We start from the raw sequence: 17,572 nt of genomic DNA on the forward strand, positions 1-17,572 counted from the left end.
CGTAGCAAAGGTATTGAGCTCTGGAGGCGGGCGTTCTTGCTCAGCGGGAGGCAGCCGTTGGTCCTTGGGGCCGTCGCTCAACCGCGGACTCTTCGCTGATTGGTTCGCGGCGTCTATTTCCAATATTATAAACATGTCCTCTGCTTTCCTGCCCCTGCGAGCACGGCTTGTTGGAGGCGACCATACTATGGTGTAAGGAAGCGAGGGGGCCCGTGCAATTCATTATTAGTTTGAATCAGACAATATAAAACTCCGACCTTTTGTTTGTTTTATTGGAAATGGTTATAATGTAAGGGCATCTCAATGCACGGGCGCGCTTTTAAATGAGGCACGCGTAAAGTGGAGACTTAAACGCTGTTGATTTGATGTTCTGGTCTCATCATTATCATCACCAGCAGTATCATTAGTAGCTAACTGGCATTTTGTTTTCGGGGGCTTCGGCGAGAAGTGACAAGAATCTAAGACCCCTCCTCTGCAGGGCGGAGCGTGCATTTTGATGTCGATTTTGTATCTTTTTTTCTTCTCTGACACGTCCGCACTGAGTGAATGGCATTGGCACATTGTCAATCGCTCACTACCGCTGCCATCAAACAACATAAAGCACACACAGCCCGCGCGCTCGACTCATAAATTTCCGCCAGCAGATATTTTTGCGCATCGCTTTATGGCGCGTGATTAATTTTTTCGCCAGTTTTTCTATTTTCCCTTCTGAAAGTGAGAAAACTTTTTTATACGTTTTTATATTTTTTCCTACAATCTTTATAGCTCTGGTCGCCGGTGCTGATGGTTTAATTTATTTCACTCGGCTTCTTTTATTTTCTTATATTTTATTTTTGGAAAATCTTTTCAAAGGCAATATTTTTGCCTGCTGTTCACACTCAATGTGCTTATTTTTTAATTACATAATCATTAATTTTGATTAATTGTTACTTTCCATCAGAGGCATGGGATGTTTTGCTTGCAACTCTTTGTAATACTACGGATTTGTCCAAGTTTTCCAGAAGTGCACAAGGCGAAATTATCCTAAGAAGACCGCAAATAAGAATTCCAGACATCTGCAAAGGACCCCAGCTCTTCAAAGAAAAAGACAAATTGGCATGAAGATTCGGACAGGATTGAACGGGCAACCACTGTCACCTGAACGCTGAAGTTTACTTAAATAATAGGCACGAAATAGCATCGCTAATTTTTCTCCGATGGACATTCATACAGGAGGATCAAAGACGATTTAAATCTTTTCCATAAAGTGATTCCTGGGACATCAATTCCACTATATTTCATCCATTGATTTATCGTATTTGCTGCGTTGCTTCACGGTCAATATTTTGTGCACGATAGCGACCCGTTAACCGCCGCACATGAAATAATCAAGTTGTTTTTGCATGTGCATTATCCGACTTTATTTCACCCATCTCAGTGACTGAGCACGAGCGCATTGATTGTGTTGCGGCGGACTATGGACGAGCAAGCCCGGATCATGCAGGCTCTCGGCGGTGTCAGCCTGGCCGGTCACTCGGTACAGGGAGGCATGGCTCTGCCGCCTCCACATGGACACGACGGAACCGATGGGGATGGAAGAAAACAAGACATCGGTGACATTCTGCATCAGATCATGACCATCACCGACCAAAGCCTGGACGAGGCGCAAGCAAAGTTGGTGCATTTTTATTTTAATATAAACCTTTATATTGTTTTGTTCAGAAAGTCTTTATATTCATGCTTTCTCATTTTATTTGTAAAATAGCTTATAGTGCTTCCATTCACACGTTGCAACAGCTAACTTTATCTTACAGTAGCCTACTGTCCACTCATTGTCCCAACTCTAATTTTTCACAAATGTTAATAGAGTAGCTAATACCTTGAGTGTCACGTTTGCATCTGAATTCCAGGTGGCTGTATCACGGGTTAAAATGACAGTGTCTCAAGTTATAAAGTTTAGTAAGAATAGCCCAGTTACTTTTCACTAAACTTGTAGCTGGTATTAAAAAAAATAGCCTCTGAGAATGATACACAGGTAAAGTAGCCTGCTCAACACATGTGGGCATCTCATTAAAAGTTTCTACATCACACTTTCCTACTTCTAAACTTAAGAAGGCCTTGATACTTCTACAGCCCTTAGCAACTACAAAACTTTTTTTTTTTTGTTGACAGTGAATAGAAATATTGGCTACTAATTTCTGTGTTTTGAACTTCTGTGATGTGTGTAAAGCCAGCTTTGCCTATATGCGTTTATCACCTTTAAACTAATGCAGTTTAAGGTTACATTTAAACTCGAGGCTTGATGTCTTATATAGTTTTACTGCGACAGAATTATGAGTTTTAAGTGACTATATATCAATCTCGTCTCTTGCTCCCAAATGGCACAGGAAACATGGGCTCAACTGTCACAGAATGAAGCCAGCCCTCTTCAGTGTCCTCTGCGAGATCAAAGAGAAAACAGGTAAGATAATGCATACCCGAACAAAAGGGCAAAATTACGCACAGACATCTCAAGAAGAAAAAAGCAACAATACAGTGCCACTAATCCGTCAGACACCGCCATCTTTACTGGTGTTTCTTTTTTTTTTTTCCTTTTTTATTTGGTCGTCAGCGGAGTCCAGTTGTACCAAGCCAAATCCATCATCCACATCCCTGTTTCTCACTTCTGGGAATGAATAGTAATAATTGGATTTCTAAGAATAAGAGTGTGAAATATGCAACGATGAGCTTCCCCCCCTCTGCGTTGCATCGTGTGGCTGAACTGTGTGCCTTCTTCTGGGGGCATGCATGAGAGAGGCACCCCGGCAGTTCCCTTGTTTACAGCGCGCTATTCTCACACCATCCATTTAATCTTTGAAGACCCACACTTGGTGAATGGTTAGGCAATTATGCATCTTCGGGATACTCTGCATTTGTCATTGAGGATATGTTTTGTGCGGGGTTGGTATTGTATATCAGGCTTGTTTTGTTTAATTGTACTACTGCGAGCTCAGTGAGCGTATACGCGTGTTCGTGGTTCGGAGCGCGGTCCAATTCCTGCGCTCCTCTGTCTAATTATGCGACCAATTTACTGGATAATTATTGGCAGTATCGGCGGTCCTGCAGTTAATTATTGTCCCCATTTTATTATGAAAGACGCCAGCGCTGTGAAGGTTACATCGTACACCGACACGTGCAAAGACGCTTGGCGTTATAGTGTCGTTGTTGTTTTTTGTTGTTGTGTAAAAACGAACTGGTTATGATCAGAAATGCTCGATATGTCATTTATTATTACTTTGGTGCGAGCCTAACTTGTAAAAAAATAATAAAAAAATTAGATCATGTAGTAGGCTGCACATGGGCAAATATTTAAATCCCAATAATCTTATCATAATAATTTATGCAATTTATACTCAATACTATGTGTGTTTAAAGCTTAATCTGGATTTCTTTATAAGTATAATTAAATGCAAAGTGATTAAAAAGTGTAATGAACTGTAAGTTGTCCCTTTTGCACCACTTACAAATTAAAGCTGTAATTAAGCTTGATTTAATTTGTTAGTTATTATTATTATTATTATTATTATATTTTACAGTGTATGACTTAACTGACCACTGACGGAGACCCAAGTGTTGATATTTGTTTGTAAATTTAAATATTTAACTAATGCAAAACATTGATCCTGAATGGCAAGCTTACTTTAATTTATCACTAACACCATTTAGGGACCTTTTATAAATTCTTTTTTTTTTTGTGGCAGAAGCACGAACGCACGTTATTGTGCAAAATATTTACTTTCCTGTGGCTCATGTGTGACATCACTTTATTGTAATTAGAAGTGTGTTATAGAAACGGAGAAACAAATATTTTTGAGTCCGTATGAATGTCTATAACAAACAGAAATATTCTATTTCCACTTTTTCTGACACTCAAGCACCTCTGAAACAGTCTGTCGCGCGCGCACACTGTAAATGAAGTCCAATGACAGATACAACATCAATTCAGCACGTGCGTTACCAAGGCTATACCGCCTGCCCCAATGACACGGAACATTAGCATATGTCACTGTCTCACAAAAGACAGTTTTTTTTTTTTTTTTTCTTTTAGGGAGAAATCAGCTCCCGTTGAAAGAGAATCAGTTCAGTACGTCCAGTAGCTTAGTGGATGTAATTTAATGTGCAGTTTTCCTTTATGCTGCGACGGTTAACAAACGCGCGTGATGTGCGCAAAGGCGCGCGCGTACTGTAATCATGCAGGGCGCAGGTATAAAGAGAGAATGACCACATAACCAGATATGCAGAATCCAGAGAGACCCTAAGATAAGGGGCATTTACCAGGAATGTGCAGTATGTATTTCTGGATAATGCGGAAGGAGAATAGCAGAGCGAAGCCTGTAAGGTGAGCCCAAAATACAATGACAAACGCACTGAATTAGACTAATAACTGCGCTTTTGTCTTTACTTTTTAATTTTTAGCATAAGAAAATGAAAGCTTATTTTATAGCATGTTGAAATAAGCATGTTTTTGAGTGTTTGTTTATTTATTTATTTTTTAAATAAACTATATGTGAACTTTATAAATAGGTTCACAAATGACACATTTAATTTTTGAAAAAGAAAGAGATGGTTAATTCACATAGTCAGAGCTTAAATCTAAATTTTGAACAAAGATGAATACAGCAATGTAGTGGCATTCAGATATCAGTTCATGTGTTTGTCATGTCTCTGTGTGGTTGTATAGGTAGAATAATACTTTGCCAGATTTGTGGCCTTTGTGTGGCTTATAAGCAGTAGCGACTGGAGGAAGATCATAAAACTTAATGAACTTCTCGGCCGTTGGAGGTTTCAACTGCGGGAGGGCAAGGCCCTGATCCACCGCCCGGTCTGCTTGAGTTGTTCTTTATGCCTGTCCAGTAATGGAGAGAATGAGAAAAAAAGCTAAAGAAATTAATTACTAAATGTTGGAGCTGTATCGTGACAGCTTAAGTGTCAACTGTTGTGTCTCAAGAAAAGATGAATAGTTGCCAGACTATTTATTTATATATTTTTTTACATTTACATTTTGTAATCTGGTGTGAGGTGTTTTTTTTTTAAATTATATTGAAATATATTAAATTTATTATTTACTTAAATCACAGTACTCCTGTACCTCTCTCTCTCTCTCTCTCTATATATATATGTGTAATAACTTGTTTGCTTATGAGTGAATTGTGTGTCAGTGTATGCATAGGTGTGCTCATGCAATACTTTTCTTTCCAAAGTCTATTCTTGTGTTTTAACAATTATCCATTATTTGCTTACAAATACAGTTAAATATAAGCACATTTATAACATTATTTATGAGGAAATTTTCCATTTGATGTTACATTCTACAAATACATTCTACCTCCAGCTGTTGACTGTGCTTCCATGTGCACCTATCATGTTACGTTTAATACAGCTATGTCCCTTATTACATTATAGGTCTAATTAAATATGCATAAAGAGTAGAGTCCCTAAGTATGCTAATTATTTAAATGAGCTTGTTTACTAGCTCAGTTGCTGTAATCTCGGTTAATCCCTTTGACGCTGCCTGTTTGAATGGTTTCTTTTTTTCCCCGTCTTAACGTATCCGGACTAATTTCCTAACAAGCTTCATTCTGCTAATTTGTTTATTAACTCACAAGTGAACACAAGCATGATATTTTCCTGTTCCGTACATGTATGTTAGCTTTTTATTGTTTCCAGCTATGTGATTTTTGCACAAAAGCAGATATGTTTAAAATCGTGAAATGATTTCAAAAATAGACTAGTGTAGCAGTACTGGTACTTAAATTTACCTGGTATAGTGTGCAGGATTTGAGTGATGAGGGAAGCGGTCGCTTTTTTCTTCTTTCTTTTTTTTCTTTCTTCTCCACAGGCCTGTTGAAGGACATTGTCTCATCAGAGTGATAAGAGAGACTTCCACTGATAAGCATGCTACTACTGCTAGTCCTTGTTGTTGTTTTTTTTTTCAGCCAAACACATCCTCTAGAGGCTTTTTTCTCCTTTAACGCACCACACACATACCTAGTGAACACCTAGTGTCAAAGCAGTATGTACATTTTGCTTATCGTACTCAACAGATGTGTAGAAGAAATGAGGAGTTGAGGGGTTGTTGTCAAGGTTTGGTGCCGTTGCAGTGAAAGAACAAATGCGAAAATGAAAAACTACAATGTGATCAGGTTCCTGAAAGTTATCGGACAATGCGTGCACATTTAGCGCAGTCTCTGCAACTTGTTGTACACGTTCTGACATTTTACGACTGCTGTGGAGATTTGTTATGTTTGTCTTTGACCCGATATTTTTTTTTTGCAGATTAAAGCAAATAACAAAACTTCAAAGTTGCATCACAACTTAAATTTAGTAGTTATTTTTTTGCAATTAGTTGTCTGCATCGTTTAGCTTAGTGTGTGTGATATTGATATTGTACAGTTTGTGCCATGCAGTCACTGCTAAATGTATCTCTCTTTAAACAATAAGAGAAAATGCTAACAACTGCCAGTGCTGATGTATGAATAAGTTCCAATTGGAGAGATTTCTTGGCCTTTTATTTGTGAATCGCAGCAGAGAACAGAGCTTTGAAAAGATGAAACATTCATTGTTGCTTTTGGATCTGATGCAAAGGGGGCTTAAAGGCGAAAAAGGGTAAATCAAACCTGAAGTGTTTGTACTGTAACTATGTAAACAGTGAGAAGGAAAAGCTGTGTATGTACATCTGTTTGTAGAGCGAGCGAACAGAGATGATGTGTGTGACTGTTCGGGATGCATGAGTGTGTTAAGAGTGTGTACCTTTGCCTCGACTATGAGAATGTCAGGGATGTGCGCATTTACACCCCAAAACTGCCTGATCTTAACTTCTTATCGCTCATTGCGAAGGTTGTGAATGACAACCGTCGTGTTGACGAGTACAAAAACGTGCCGAGTTAATTGTCAGATTAACCGCAGATTACTGCAAATTCAAAGTCTTGTCGGGCTGATAGGTTTGAGTTGTTTTTGGGATCCCCGGGGCACTGCGGAGAATCGGCATGAAAAAAATTATTTCTTTCTCTTTTTCAAAGAGTGGCTGGGCTAGATGATGTGAGGGAGAGAGGGTGGGTGGAGGAGGAGAGGAGAGAGATACATACATGGCGGATAAATGGATAGAAGCGTTTTGCAATGCAAAGCTGTCTGTAGTGTTGGGGAGCTTTCTTGGCACTCCACTAACTGCTACTGGAGGCCCTGAGTAGATTTCCCCATTGCTAATGCCCTAGAAGTATTAATTCACTTTGATATGCTAATTAGAGGGCATTATGCAAGAAATGAGATTAAGTGGCAGCGTGAAGTCATTTGCCTGTCAGTAAATTGAGTGTTTTTAGCAGGAGGGGTTTGTTTTTTTTTTCTTCCCTTCGACTTTCTTTCGCTTTTGCATTTAAATGAATCAAATGAAGGGAATGTGGCAGAATGCTTGAAAATCATTTTTTTTTTGTTAGTAGATGCTGTTTTTTTTTTCCTGTTTTTTTTTGCTTTCTCAGTCTCTCCCTCTCTCCTTCTTTTTCGTTTTTTTCAGGTATCCGTTTTTCTGAGGAAGTTTGTTGTCTTTGTGAGGTGGCTATTTTTTCAAGTTTTTCTGCATACATGTATTATACAATGCCATTCGCTTCCGCTCCTGCTAACATTTGATTTGGTGGTGTAATTAACAAATCAGATTATTTTAGTATAATTTCTGTGGAGCCTATAATGTGTCTGATCCTGGCTACGGTACAGCGATGGAGAAATCCCAGCAGGAAGGGTGAAAGAAGTCTTAACGTGTGGAGAATAAACTTGTCTAGGTTGTTTCGAAAGGGAATACAGAAGTGCAGCGGCGAATTGAGGAAGACCTCTGCTGGGTTGACTGTGTGCTAATCAGACGGCGCGCATGTGTGTGTGTGTGTGTGTGTGTGTGAGCGGGTTGTTTGCTTTCTCTCCGCCGGTAGAGAGCAGGGCTGGCGGCAGCAGTGGCAGATGCAGCGGGAGCAGCGAGGAATAACAAAGGTGAAAGATTACCTCCATATGGCATTTCTGACCAGGAAAGAGAGAAAGAAGGGAGGGGGGGTTAGGTGTGCTCCGAAGCAACACTCCTTTCTGAAGTGAGGTTTAATCAATACAGAGAGATTACAGAAAACTATTACAGGGCCAAAATCATAGGCTCCTCTTTCTCTCTTGGTTTCTCTCCTCTTCCCTTGTTTGCTGCCTCGGCGGCGGCTGCCTGCCTATTGACTTGTTGTTTTTCTGACCTTTGACTCATCAAGTTCAGAAACGGGAGGTCTGGAGGAGAGACTGCAGGAAGCCGGCAGTGTGGCCCCCGCTGTGCTGTTCCCCTCACACACACACACACATGCGCGCACACACACACACGCGTATGCTATTTTTCAGCTGTGTGTTGTTATTTGTGCATCCGCGGCGAGACCCTTCTTTGTGCACTCTGAACCGGCTGAATTAATTTGTAGGCACCGTCGTAATTAACCACATGCGAGGCCGGCTAAAAGCATTACCTTGAAAAAATGGAATGCAAGGATTTCGAGAGTAAGCGTTTCTTAAACCCTCGGGGACCATTCATTTTGAGGCGCCCCGACAAAGCGGTAATGAGCCAACTAAATCTACCCTGAAGTTAATTTGACATCTGCTGGGTTATTGTTGTTATTACTTGAATTGTTATTGTTATATATATATATTTTTTTGCTATTTATTTTCTATTTTTAAATAATGGGAGGGTAAAATAATCTGAAAGTGATATTTTCAGTATCAATTGATTGGATTATTATGAATGTGATGGCTCATTTTAATACTCCGTAATTACAGATTATTAATTAATGAGAGAACATACTCATTAATTGTTTGCTAATTACGAAATAACAAAGGAGCACTTAACCATGAAACTATGAAAAATTGACTCCGGCTCGTGATCCATATTTGTGTAGGTGGGAAGCCGTGCGTCTCAGTCTCTTTATGACATCATCACGAACCCAGTCGTTACGATCCAAAGTAAATATTAGTGAGCATCACCCTCCTCTCTCGCCTTTAGTTACAATAGCGCATGTTTTTTTTTTTTTTTTTCAAATGCCTGAGTAAATGTATGCAGCCTGCAATAGAAAGCCATTCAGCAGTGGAGACAATTGACTTTGGGCTGCTTTTTGTTCCTGTCTGCCCCAGCAATGCGTCTGCAGTGACAAGATAGTGTAAGGCAGAATGGCTTCTGCTCAGCAGGGCGCCTGGACTCCTGAATGCCGTGGCCTCTCTCTCTCTCTCTTTATCTCTCTGTCCTACTCTCTCTTTCTCTGTTTCTTTCCATTACACGACTTGGTGTTTGAAATCCAGGAAGAGTGACTGCTATCTTCCTTACATTGCCGTAAAACCCTTTGCTTTCTGCTGGTGGAAGGTGGGTATGGAAAAGAAAGAGCAGATGAAGGAATTAACAAAAGAAAGAGCGAGGGTACGGATGGATGTCAGGCTTCCGAGAGGTAAAAAGAATGCAAAAAAAGGAGAGGAGAAAATCTGTAATCGCAAGCTTTCACGTGCTTGGAGCATTTGTCTTTTTTTCGAGGAAATGTTCCCACTCTGTGCCTTGTCAGACATATTTTTACATATATGAGGCTAATCTACTTCTTGTTGCATATGGCAAAGGCTTTGCAGCACAAATAACGCGCCTATGCACAAATGCACTTACATTCACATCAGTATGATTTCTCACTGTACTTATCCACCACAGCTTCAAATCTTTAACTGAGATTTTGTGAAAAAAATATCAATAGTTGATTTTTTTGCACTTTTCTTTTTGTTTGTTTATGCTTCCTGTAACACATTAGCTATGCAAATAAGCCTTGTATGGTGTAAAATTTTGGCAGGGTTGTTATGAAATGTCTGAATTGTACATTTAGCAATGGCAGAGGTGGTGAAAATGCTGTTGGAATGGCTCAGACTTGTGTTTTTTGACAAGAGACAGTCGAGGAAATGAAAATAGAACATGTTGCAGGTCAGATTCAAAGCAATTTTTCCCACATGAGCACCAAGGTTCATTGTTTCTAGATTTACAGCTAACATTTCACATTTATTGTGAATCTCAGTCTCCTTTGGGTTCAATAAAAGGTATAGTGTCTTGATAGAAAGTGTGACTTTAATAAGCCACTGCAGTGTTTCTCTATATGTGGTCTGTGCATTAGGAGAGAGAATATACACCTCCCTGGAATATGTACGGCTGTTAGAGACACTGTCCTTTATTTGCTTGTCTTATTCATAAATTGCCTCTGAATTCCTCAACACACACACACACACACACACACATTTGTCCAACTCCTTCTCCTACTCAGTCTAAGATGAGCTCATGTTTCATTTAATTATCTCTGACTACAGATTGCTCCTGTAACCTGTCTATGAGGAAGTGGACATGAAATAGTTGATAAAGATCTTTTTAAACTCCTGGCCAATCAGAGCAAGATTTCCATAACCACTTTTACCTCATAGTTTTATTTTGTGTGTGTATATATATATATATATATATATATATAAAACACTAATTATTTATGTTATATATATATTTTCCTCTTTAATGCTTGACCTACACTTTATCCAGTGTCACATACTCTTTATCCAGTGTCACATGCTCTTTATATACATGCACACACATATTCCTCAGGAGCGGTGACTGACGCAAACCTCTGATGAATCTCACATCACCTTTGAATTGTCAGCTATCCTTTGCCGTTTAACTAAATTGTGCTCTGTATTGAAACATTAAATTTTCATTTAAAAAAAGTAAATGTTCCCACCCGGCGCTGCTGTTTTAATATTTTACATCCCCCCCTCGCCCTGTCATCTGTATATGAAATAAGTGCAATTTGTGATGCGTTGTCATCAATAATTTTGTCACCAGGGCGTAAAAGCTGTGAAACACCCATCCACCCACAGCAGTGTTTGTGTCGCATACGGAGCGAACTGTGATGCGATGAGCAATGCGAACGTTGGCCAAACGTTCTGGATATGATATTTGTGTAACTCAATTCATACAGCGCTGTCTAACACGGGTCCCATTTGTTATTGACACAAGGTTCATGGGCTGTTATGTGCAGTTTTATATAGATATTTTCAATATTGCAAGCAGTGGTACTGCATCCGGTAATGGAAATAAAACCTTTTTTTTCTTGAATTATTCTCAGTGTTGTGTTACATTGATTTATGTTCAACACGGCACTAAAATAAAGCCAGGGCTTTCAACCAGGAACCCCCTGGGGGCTCATGAAGGTACTGTAGGGGGTCCTTAGACTTACATAGAATATTTTTACATATATCTCAAAATGTATTTCTTAAAATGTATGCAAACTCTTTTATCATCTGATTTACATTTATGTTCTATGTTGGACAACACATTGTCACAATGAATCAAGGGCATGGACAAAGAAGCAAAGGTAGTTGTTTCCCCAAGCATTTTTATTGATTGGCAGAGAGTCAAAAAAGGCTGACAGTCCTTGAAATTAAGGAAATATTACCGGGAGCCCTAGAAGGTCACTTTTAGGTTTCAGGAACCACCTAGAGAACATACAGTAAACTACAGTTGTGCAGTACTTGCAGTTATTCCTCCTCCACTACTCCTCGTACTCTGGCATGATTATTAATTTTGCAGGTGATTACACAATCCGAGTGCATTACTCAATTCCGTCTCAAAATCTTTATAGTGTCCCACTGAGGTAATGTCCAAGTGTTTGCCGAGACTTTCTTGGGTCACCGCTCTGGTTGCAGGACCCCGATCTGCACGGCTATCCAGCAGAACCTGCATCACTGTCAGAATGCTTATTAGCACAAAAAGGGTCAGGTGGGAGGGGAGGGGAGGAGAGTGGTCCTCTCATTGTAATGACATCGCTATTTATAGATCTCCATTTCATTAGCCTCCTCTGTTTCAGTGGTGAGATTTCCTCAAGGGGCAGAAGATGCAAGTCCATATACTTCCTCATGCACTGTCCTCATGTGTGTAATATGCAGTGTTTGTCGATGCACACTTGTTTTTCTAGGGCAAAACTACTGCATAGCCATGGCAATTTTCCTGTATATTTATGTTTTGTTTTTTTATATTTGGATTCATTTTTATAGTAATCATATGCTTAAATTTAATCAGTGGAGTTATGTTAACATTTATTTATTTACATTTGTAATTTTATTTTAATTCAGTTTGATGATATTTATTATTACATCCATTTTTTTTTTTTTTACTAAGTTTACTAAGTTCACTCCTCCAAAATTTGACATTATAAGGATTATTTTAAAAGTAGTTTACATGTGGAATGTGTTCTGAATATCTGGCAAATATGCACATAATATTATGTGCACAGTGCATTTTTCGAGCTCAGGCCAGTTCACCTGATGTGTGTACGGAAATCCAAACGTTTCCTTTAATGGTAAATTAGACTCAAGTATAAGCCTGTGTTTTATTTTTTAGCCTAAAGCAGCATATCAGGGTCTTATGCTCCCCACAGCACTGCTCTATCCTTCCCTCTTCCTATTTGCATTCCTCAAATGAAGTCCCTGTGCCATTGTTCCTTCAGCATTTCATACGTTAGAATGATATATTGAAAGCAGAAATGGGAAAAAGACTGCAACGCAATGAAATTTTAATCAGCGTCTTCTGCTGCTTTAACAAGGCAAATAATTCTTATTGGCTGCTGTGTTAAGATTTCTAATATTTAATTCATAACAAAGCTGGCGTTATTCTGCTGCGGCCTTGACAAGCCTTGCTTCGTCTGCACGGAACAGCGGCTAAAAAAACCTATAAGCAGACGTAAACGCCCAAAAGCTAGCGGGCAGCGTCCTCAAGAGTGGTTTCTAAAAAAATCGACTACTAGGCATTCCTTGGATTTAATCGCTGGAGGGGTTATGTATCGATTGATTTGCACTTATTTATTTAACATCAAGAAACCGGCCTAATGCCATCGCTCACTTTGACCGTGGCGTTTTCGGTTAATGCTCACACATTTAATGCCCCCTTTTTTCCTAGTTAAACATACACTCCCATGACTAAATGGCCCTCATATAGTTGACAGGAAGTTTTAAAGCTAACCCTCTACTGTAACTGAAAAGTTAAATGCTATTGTTTGTGTTTTTGTGACCATGGGGACATTTACAGTCTTTGGTGATGAAACAAGAAAAAAGGTATGCAGGCTATGCAGTGTATCTCACAGAGAGTAAACTGTTTAACTCCTTACTGAACGAGTGAGATTTATGCTACGTGTTGCTTACGGTGCTGGATGGAATGCTACATAGGCAGCATTTTAAGGCGTCGTAAGTGCTGTTTTAAATATAGTCAATAATTATGCTACTGTAATACCTCAATTTAGTTAGATCCAAAGGCAGCATCACATTTGTATCTTTATGTAGATGGCAGTTTCAGAAAGTATTGTGGTGAGCTTAGGCAATAAATTAAAATTTAAAAAAATTAAATTAAAATAAAATAAAATATATTCAAAATAAGTAACTTAATATATACATACATGCATACATAGATGCATGGGAACTGTAAGTGAAATATATTCAGTGAATGAACACTACCATTTAAAAGTTTGAAGTAAAGATGTTTTTAATGTTTTTTAAAGAAATGCTAATTTCTTTCATGGCATGATTTTCTGCGATTAATCGCCATTAATCGCACTGTTATGCACAAAATTCAATAATGAATTCAAAAGTAGTGTATTGTGCACTTTTTTTGATTTAAAAGTACTGTACTATATGAATAAAAGTGCAGTAACATTTGGTTTGCAAACACTTTAAACAAATAAGGTGCTTTTTTACAGCAGTATTCCTTTTACATAGTAGTTAAAATATTTATTGTAAATTTCAACTTATAACATTAATGTAATCAAATTAAATATAAAACCAAAGCTTTATAAAGAGTAAGGGTGTACTCACACTAGGCAATCTTAACTGTGCCCGAGTGTGTTTGAAACCCCAAAGCCTGTTTGGTTTGACTAGCGTGATCGCTCCGTTCCGTGCTCGGGCTTGGTTCGTTTAGTCGTCCCTGGCTCGGTTTGAAGAGGTGGGCCAGAGGTTCAGTTGGGCTTGGGCGCGATACGCATGTAGTGTCGGAGCGCTGAACTTCTGATACATGCAGCATGATTGTGTATGTGAGAGGGCCGTGTGTCACCACGTTCCAAACGACTCAAAATAATAAACCACAAAGTTAACAAAATGATGCACTCCACAGTGCTTCTGTCTTCACGTGCTATCGGAAACGTCCTGTTTCGCACTTATGTAGACGTGATTACGAACATGTTGCATTCTTTTCTGTTAAAAAAGCTACACGATCCCATTCATTTCAATGGAGAGCTGGCGACAAGCGCCACAGCGGCCGTTGGCAACCGGATGGGGTGTGTTCAGAATCCTTCAACTTTATGCAAATGAAGAGCGACTTTCGGGAGCGACAGCCAATAGGAAAGAAGATGTTAGAGCTCATGTGATCTTTCTCCGCTCAGCTGTAGATAAACATACGCAATGGAAAAAGTAGGCTCTGTTTCTCATTTATTTTGTTTGTATGTACAGATTGAATTCATATTTATATTATATTTAGTATTTTGCCTCCAAAATGTTTGTATTCAGCGGCAAGAAACCTAATTCGCCGTTAAGGCAACCAGTAGTGAGAACGCCCACTAGCAACCTGATCGCCAGCCCCTAGCGAGTAGTGTGAACGTAGCTTTACGCCCACCCCAAATACTCTCATTGGTTGAGACGCGTGATGGCGCCCATCCCAAGCCAGTACTGATCAACATCCCACCCCTCCTGTGACCCATGGTTTGTCTGTATGTGTATTCAGAGTCAGTGAGCAACGGACTTTCAAAATAATAATAATAATAAATTGCATTAATACACGATAAAATAATTGTCGTCATTAATTAATTAATGCAATAACACGTTAACTTGCCCAGCCCTATAAATAATATTTCAAAATGTAATTTATTCCTGTGATGGCAAAGCTGAATTTTCAGCAGCAATTACTGCAGTCTTCAGTGTCACATGATCCTTCAGAAACTATTAGGCTGATTTGTCTTATTATCAGTGTTAAAGTCAGTTATGTTGCTTAATGTTTTTGTGGAAACTTTTCTTTCCAGGATTCTATAATGAACATAAAGTTCAAAAGAGCTGTATTTATTTGAAATAGAAACCTTTTATTACATTATAAATGCCTTTACTGTCACTTTTAATCAGTTTAATGTGTCCTTGCTGAATAAAAGTGTTAAAAAAAAACATACTGACCCCTTTTTTTTACAATAGTGTATAGACAGAAATAGATCAATGTGATTTAAAAATAATTGTTTTATCCAACATTTATAAGTATTTTTAAATTTTTTATTAGATTAACACACCATTAGTTAAGCAACATGACAACTTCAAACTTGAGATCAATTGCCAGTTGAGTGAACGCTATTTATGTTCCACACAGATTTTCCGTCTACGTAAAGCGTTCCAAATCAGTCACTTACGATGTTCCATGATAGTCAGAAGGCAGCTGCCTGTGTAGGCAGTAGGCAGGAAGGCAACAAGCGTTCTAGGTTTTGGAACAGAGCTTGTCTCTTCACCCTAAGCCCTTGAAGTTCATTTTTGTAAGCTGAAGCAACGGAAAGATGGCGCAGGGCCAGCCGGAGCTAGGTGCTGTCTCATGTTTCAGTGAGAGGGGGCAGATCCTGTTCTGGGCTCATGGTGAAATGGCTTAATTGGTGTCAGAGCCCCTGGGATAGTCTCTCTCTTTCTTTCTTTCTCTCTCTGGTTATCTGTTTCTCTTTCCCTTTCTCTCTGTGTGCTCTGAAAAGCGACTCCTCTCCTCTCCTCTCCTCTCCTCTCCTCTCCTCTCCTCTCCTCTCCTCTCCTCTCCTCTCCTCTCCTCTCCTCTCCTCTCCTCTCCTCTCCTCTCCTCTCCTCACCTCACCTCACCTCAGCTCTCTTCTCCTCGGTCAGTTTGTGCTGTTTGAATGAGGAGTGAGTAGCACCATAACAATGCTTGCTAATGTTTGGGATGACAGAAATGAATACGCACTCAGCTCCTGGGAAAGTGGTGATTAATTGCAGTGAGTAGGAGAACACTGTCCTTTCCTTCTGCTACACTTTGATGGGGATTGAAAAGCAGCAGAAGAAAAGGGGCAGGTTTTTATTCTCTCACAACGTGGAGGTCATCCTCGAGTACATTATTTCTATTTCCTGCTACCTTTCACTCCATTTATTTTCCTGTTCTCACTTCTCCATCTTCTGTGTTGTGTGTTATTGTCGGTTGGAGGTCCTCGCTGTGATATTGTCCCAATGAGGCGCTGATGGTAGTGGTTGATTGATATGGGATTTTCAATGGCTATTTACTGCCCCAGAAGTTTGGGGTCAGTCAGATTTTTAAAATGTTTTTAAAAGAAGTCTCTTATGCACATCAAGTCTGCAAAAATACAGTGAAAATAGTAATATTTTTGCAAATTAAATGATCTATTTGATAACTAAGTAGCTATTTCTATTTGAATATATTTTAAAAAGTCATTTATTCCTGTGATGGCAAATCTGAATTTTCTTAGCATTATCCTCAGTCTTCAGTGGCACATGATCCTTCAGAAATCATTCTGATATGGCGATTTGCTGATCAAGAAACATTTCTTCTTATTATTATCATTGTTGAAAACAGTTGTGCTGCTTAATATTTTTGTGAAAACTGTGATGAAGTTTTTTTGTTGTTGTTGATGAGTAGAATGTTCAAAACAACAGCATTCATTTGAAATAGATTTATTTCATTTTTTTCAGTTAATTTGAAATGGAAATCTATTATTCACAAAATAAATAGATAAATAAATAAAACTCTTACTGATCCCAAATATTTGAACAGTACTGTATGTATGTGAAATAGACAGTAGTTCTCTAGTAGGTCACAAACTAAAGGGTCTGTTCTGATAGAGTCGTAAATAATAGGAAAAAACAATAAATATAAAATGTGACAATCCATAGAATTGTGTATGACATTCTGATAACAGCTTTTAAAACGGAGGAGAAAATTATTCCTGTAGACAGTCTGTTGTTGTTGACATCAAAGGTCGTTTGTAAAGTCAAACTATATGGTATTTTGCAGTGAATTTATATATCGCTTTAAGTAGATACCAACAAGAATGGGTTATATGACATGCCATCGACCTCGAAAGATATGAGGAGGAAAAAAAAGTTAAATATGAGTTACTGTGAGGTAATGCAATGAAAAACAGCTGAATAATTTATTTGTTACAAAATGTGTGTATGTGTGTGTGTATATGTATATATATATATATAATGTGTAATGCAATTTTATGTTCAATAAGGAATATTTATAGTGGGAAACGTTTACATGTATTTGTAAAAACTAAGTTTTAAAGCCCAGTAGAATCATTCATATGGAAACCACAATTCACAGAATTTGACAAGATCTGATTTTATGCACACCAAGTATTCATGCCTTCATATCAGTTAAGATAGTGAGGTTAATTACTGTCACACAGTTTTTCTTCCTTCACTCTGTTCTTTCTCTCTCTGGCAGTGGCAGGGTCCCAGGGACATCGCCTCAGTTACTTGTTAATTCATTTAATCAGGGATCTTGGCACTCTGC

At 38.7% G+C, this 17,572-nt stretch overlaps 1 protein-coding gene across 9 annotated transcripts in view; it reads left to right on the top strand.

Moving 5' to 3' along the window:
- pbx3b (pre-B-cell leukemia homeobox 3b) overlaps nucleotides 1-17,572 on the top strand; it is an 89,882-nt gene continuing 72,310 nt past the window's right edge. For 2 of the 9 annotated variants that reach the window (XM_058784369.1, XM_058784371.1), the window contains exons 1-2: nucleotides 1-1,653; nucleotides 2,361-2,440. In XM_058784369.1, the coding sequence (XP_058640352.1) occupies nucleotides 1,457-1,653; nucleotides 2,361-2,440 (277 nt within the window). In that variant the 5' untranslated portion in view covers nucleotides 1-1,456. Of the gene's footprint in view, nucleotides 1,654-2,360; nucleotides 2,441-2,619; nucleotides 2,920-17,572 lie in introns of those variants that run through there. The other 7 variants (XM_058784374.1, XM_058784370.1, XM_058784372.1 and 4 more) reach the window with 7 other exon arrangements.

The sequence above is a fragment of the Onychostoma macrolepis genome, chromosome 08 (genome assembly GCF_012432095.1).
Source record: "Onychostoma macrolepis isolate SWU-2019 chromosome 08, ASM1243209v1, whole genome shotgun sequence".
Classification (NCBI taxonomy): Eukaryota; Metazoa; Chordata; class Actinopteri; order Cypriniformes; family Cyprinidae; genus Onychostoma; species Onychostoma macrolepis.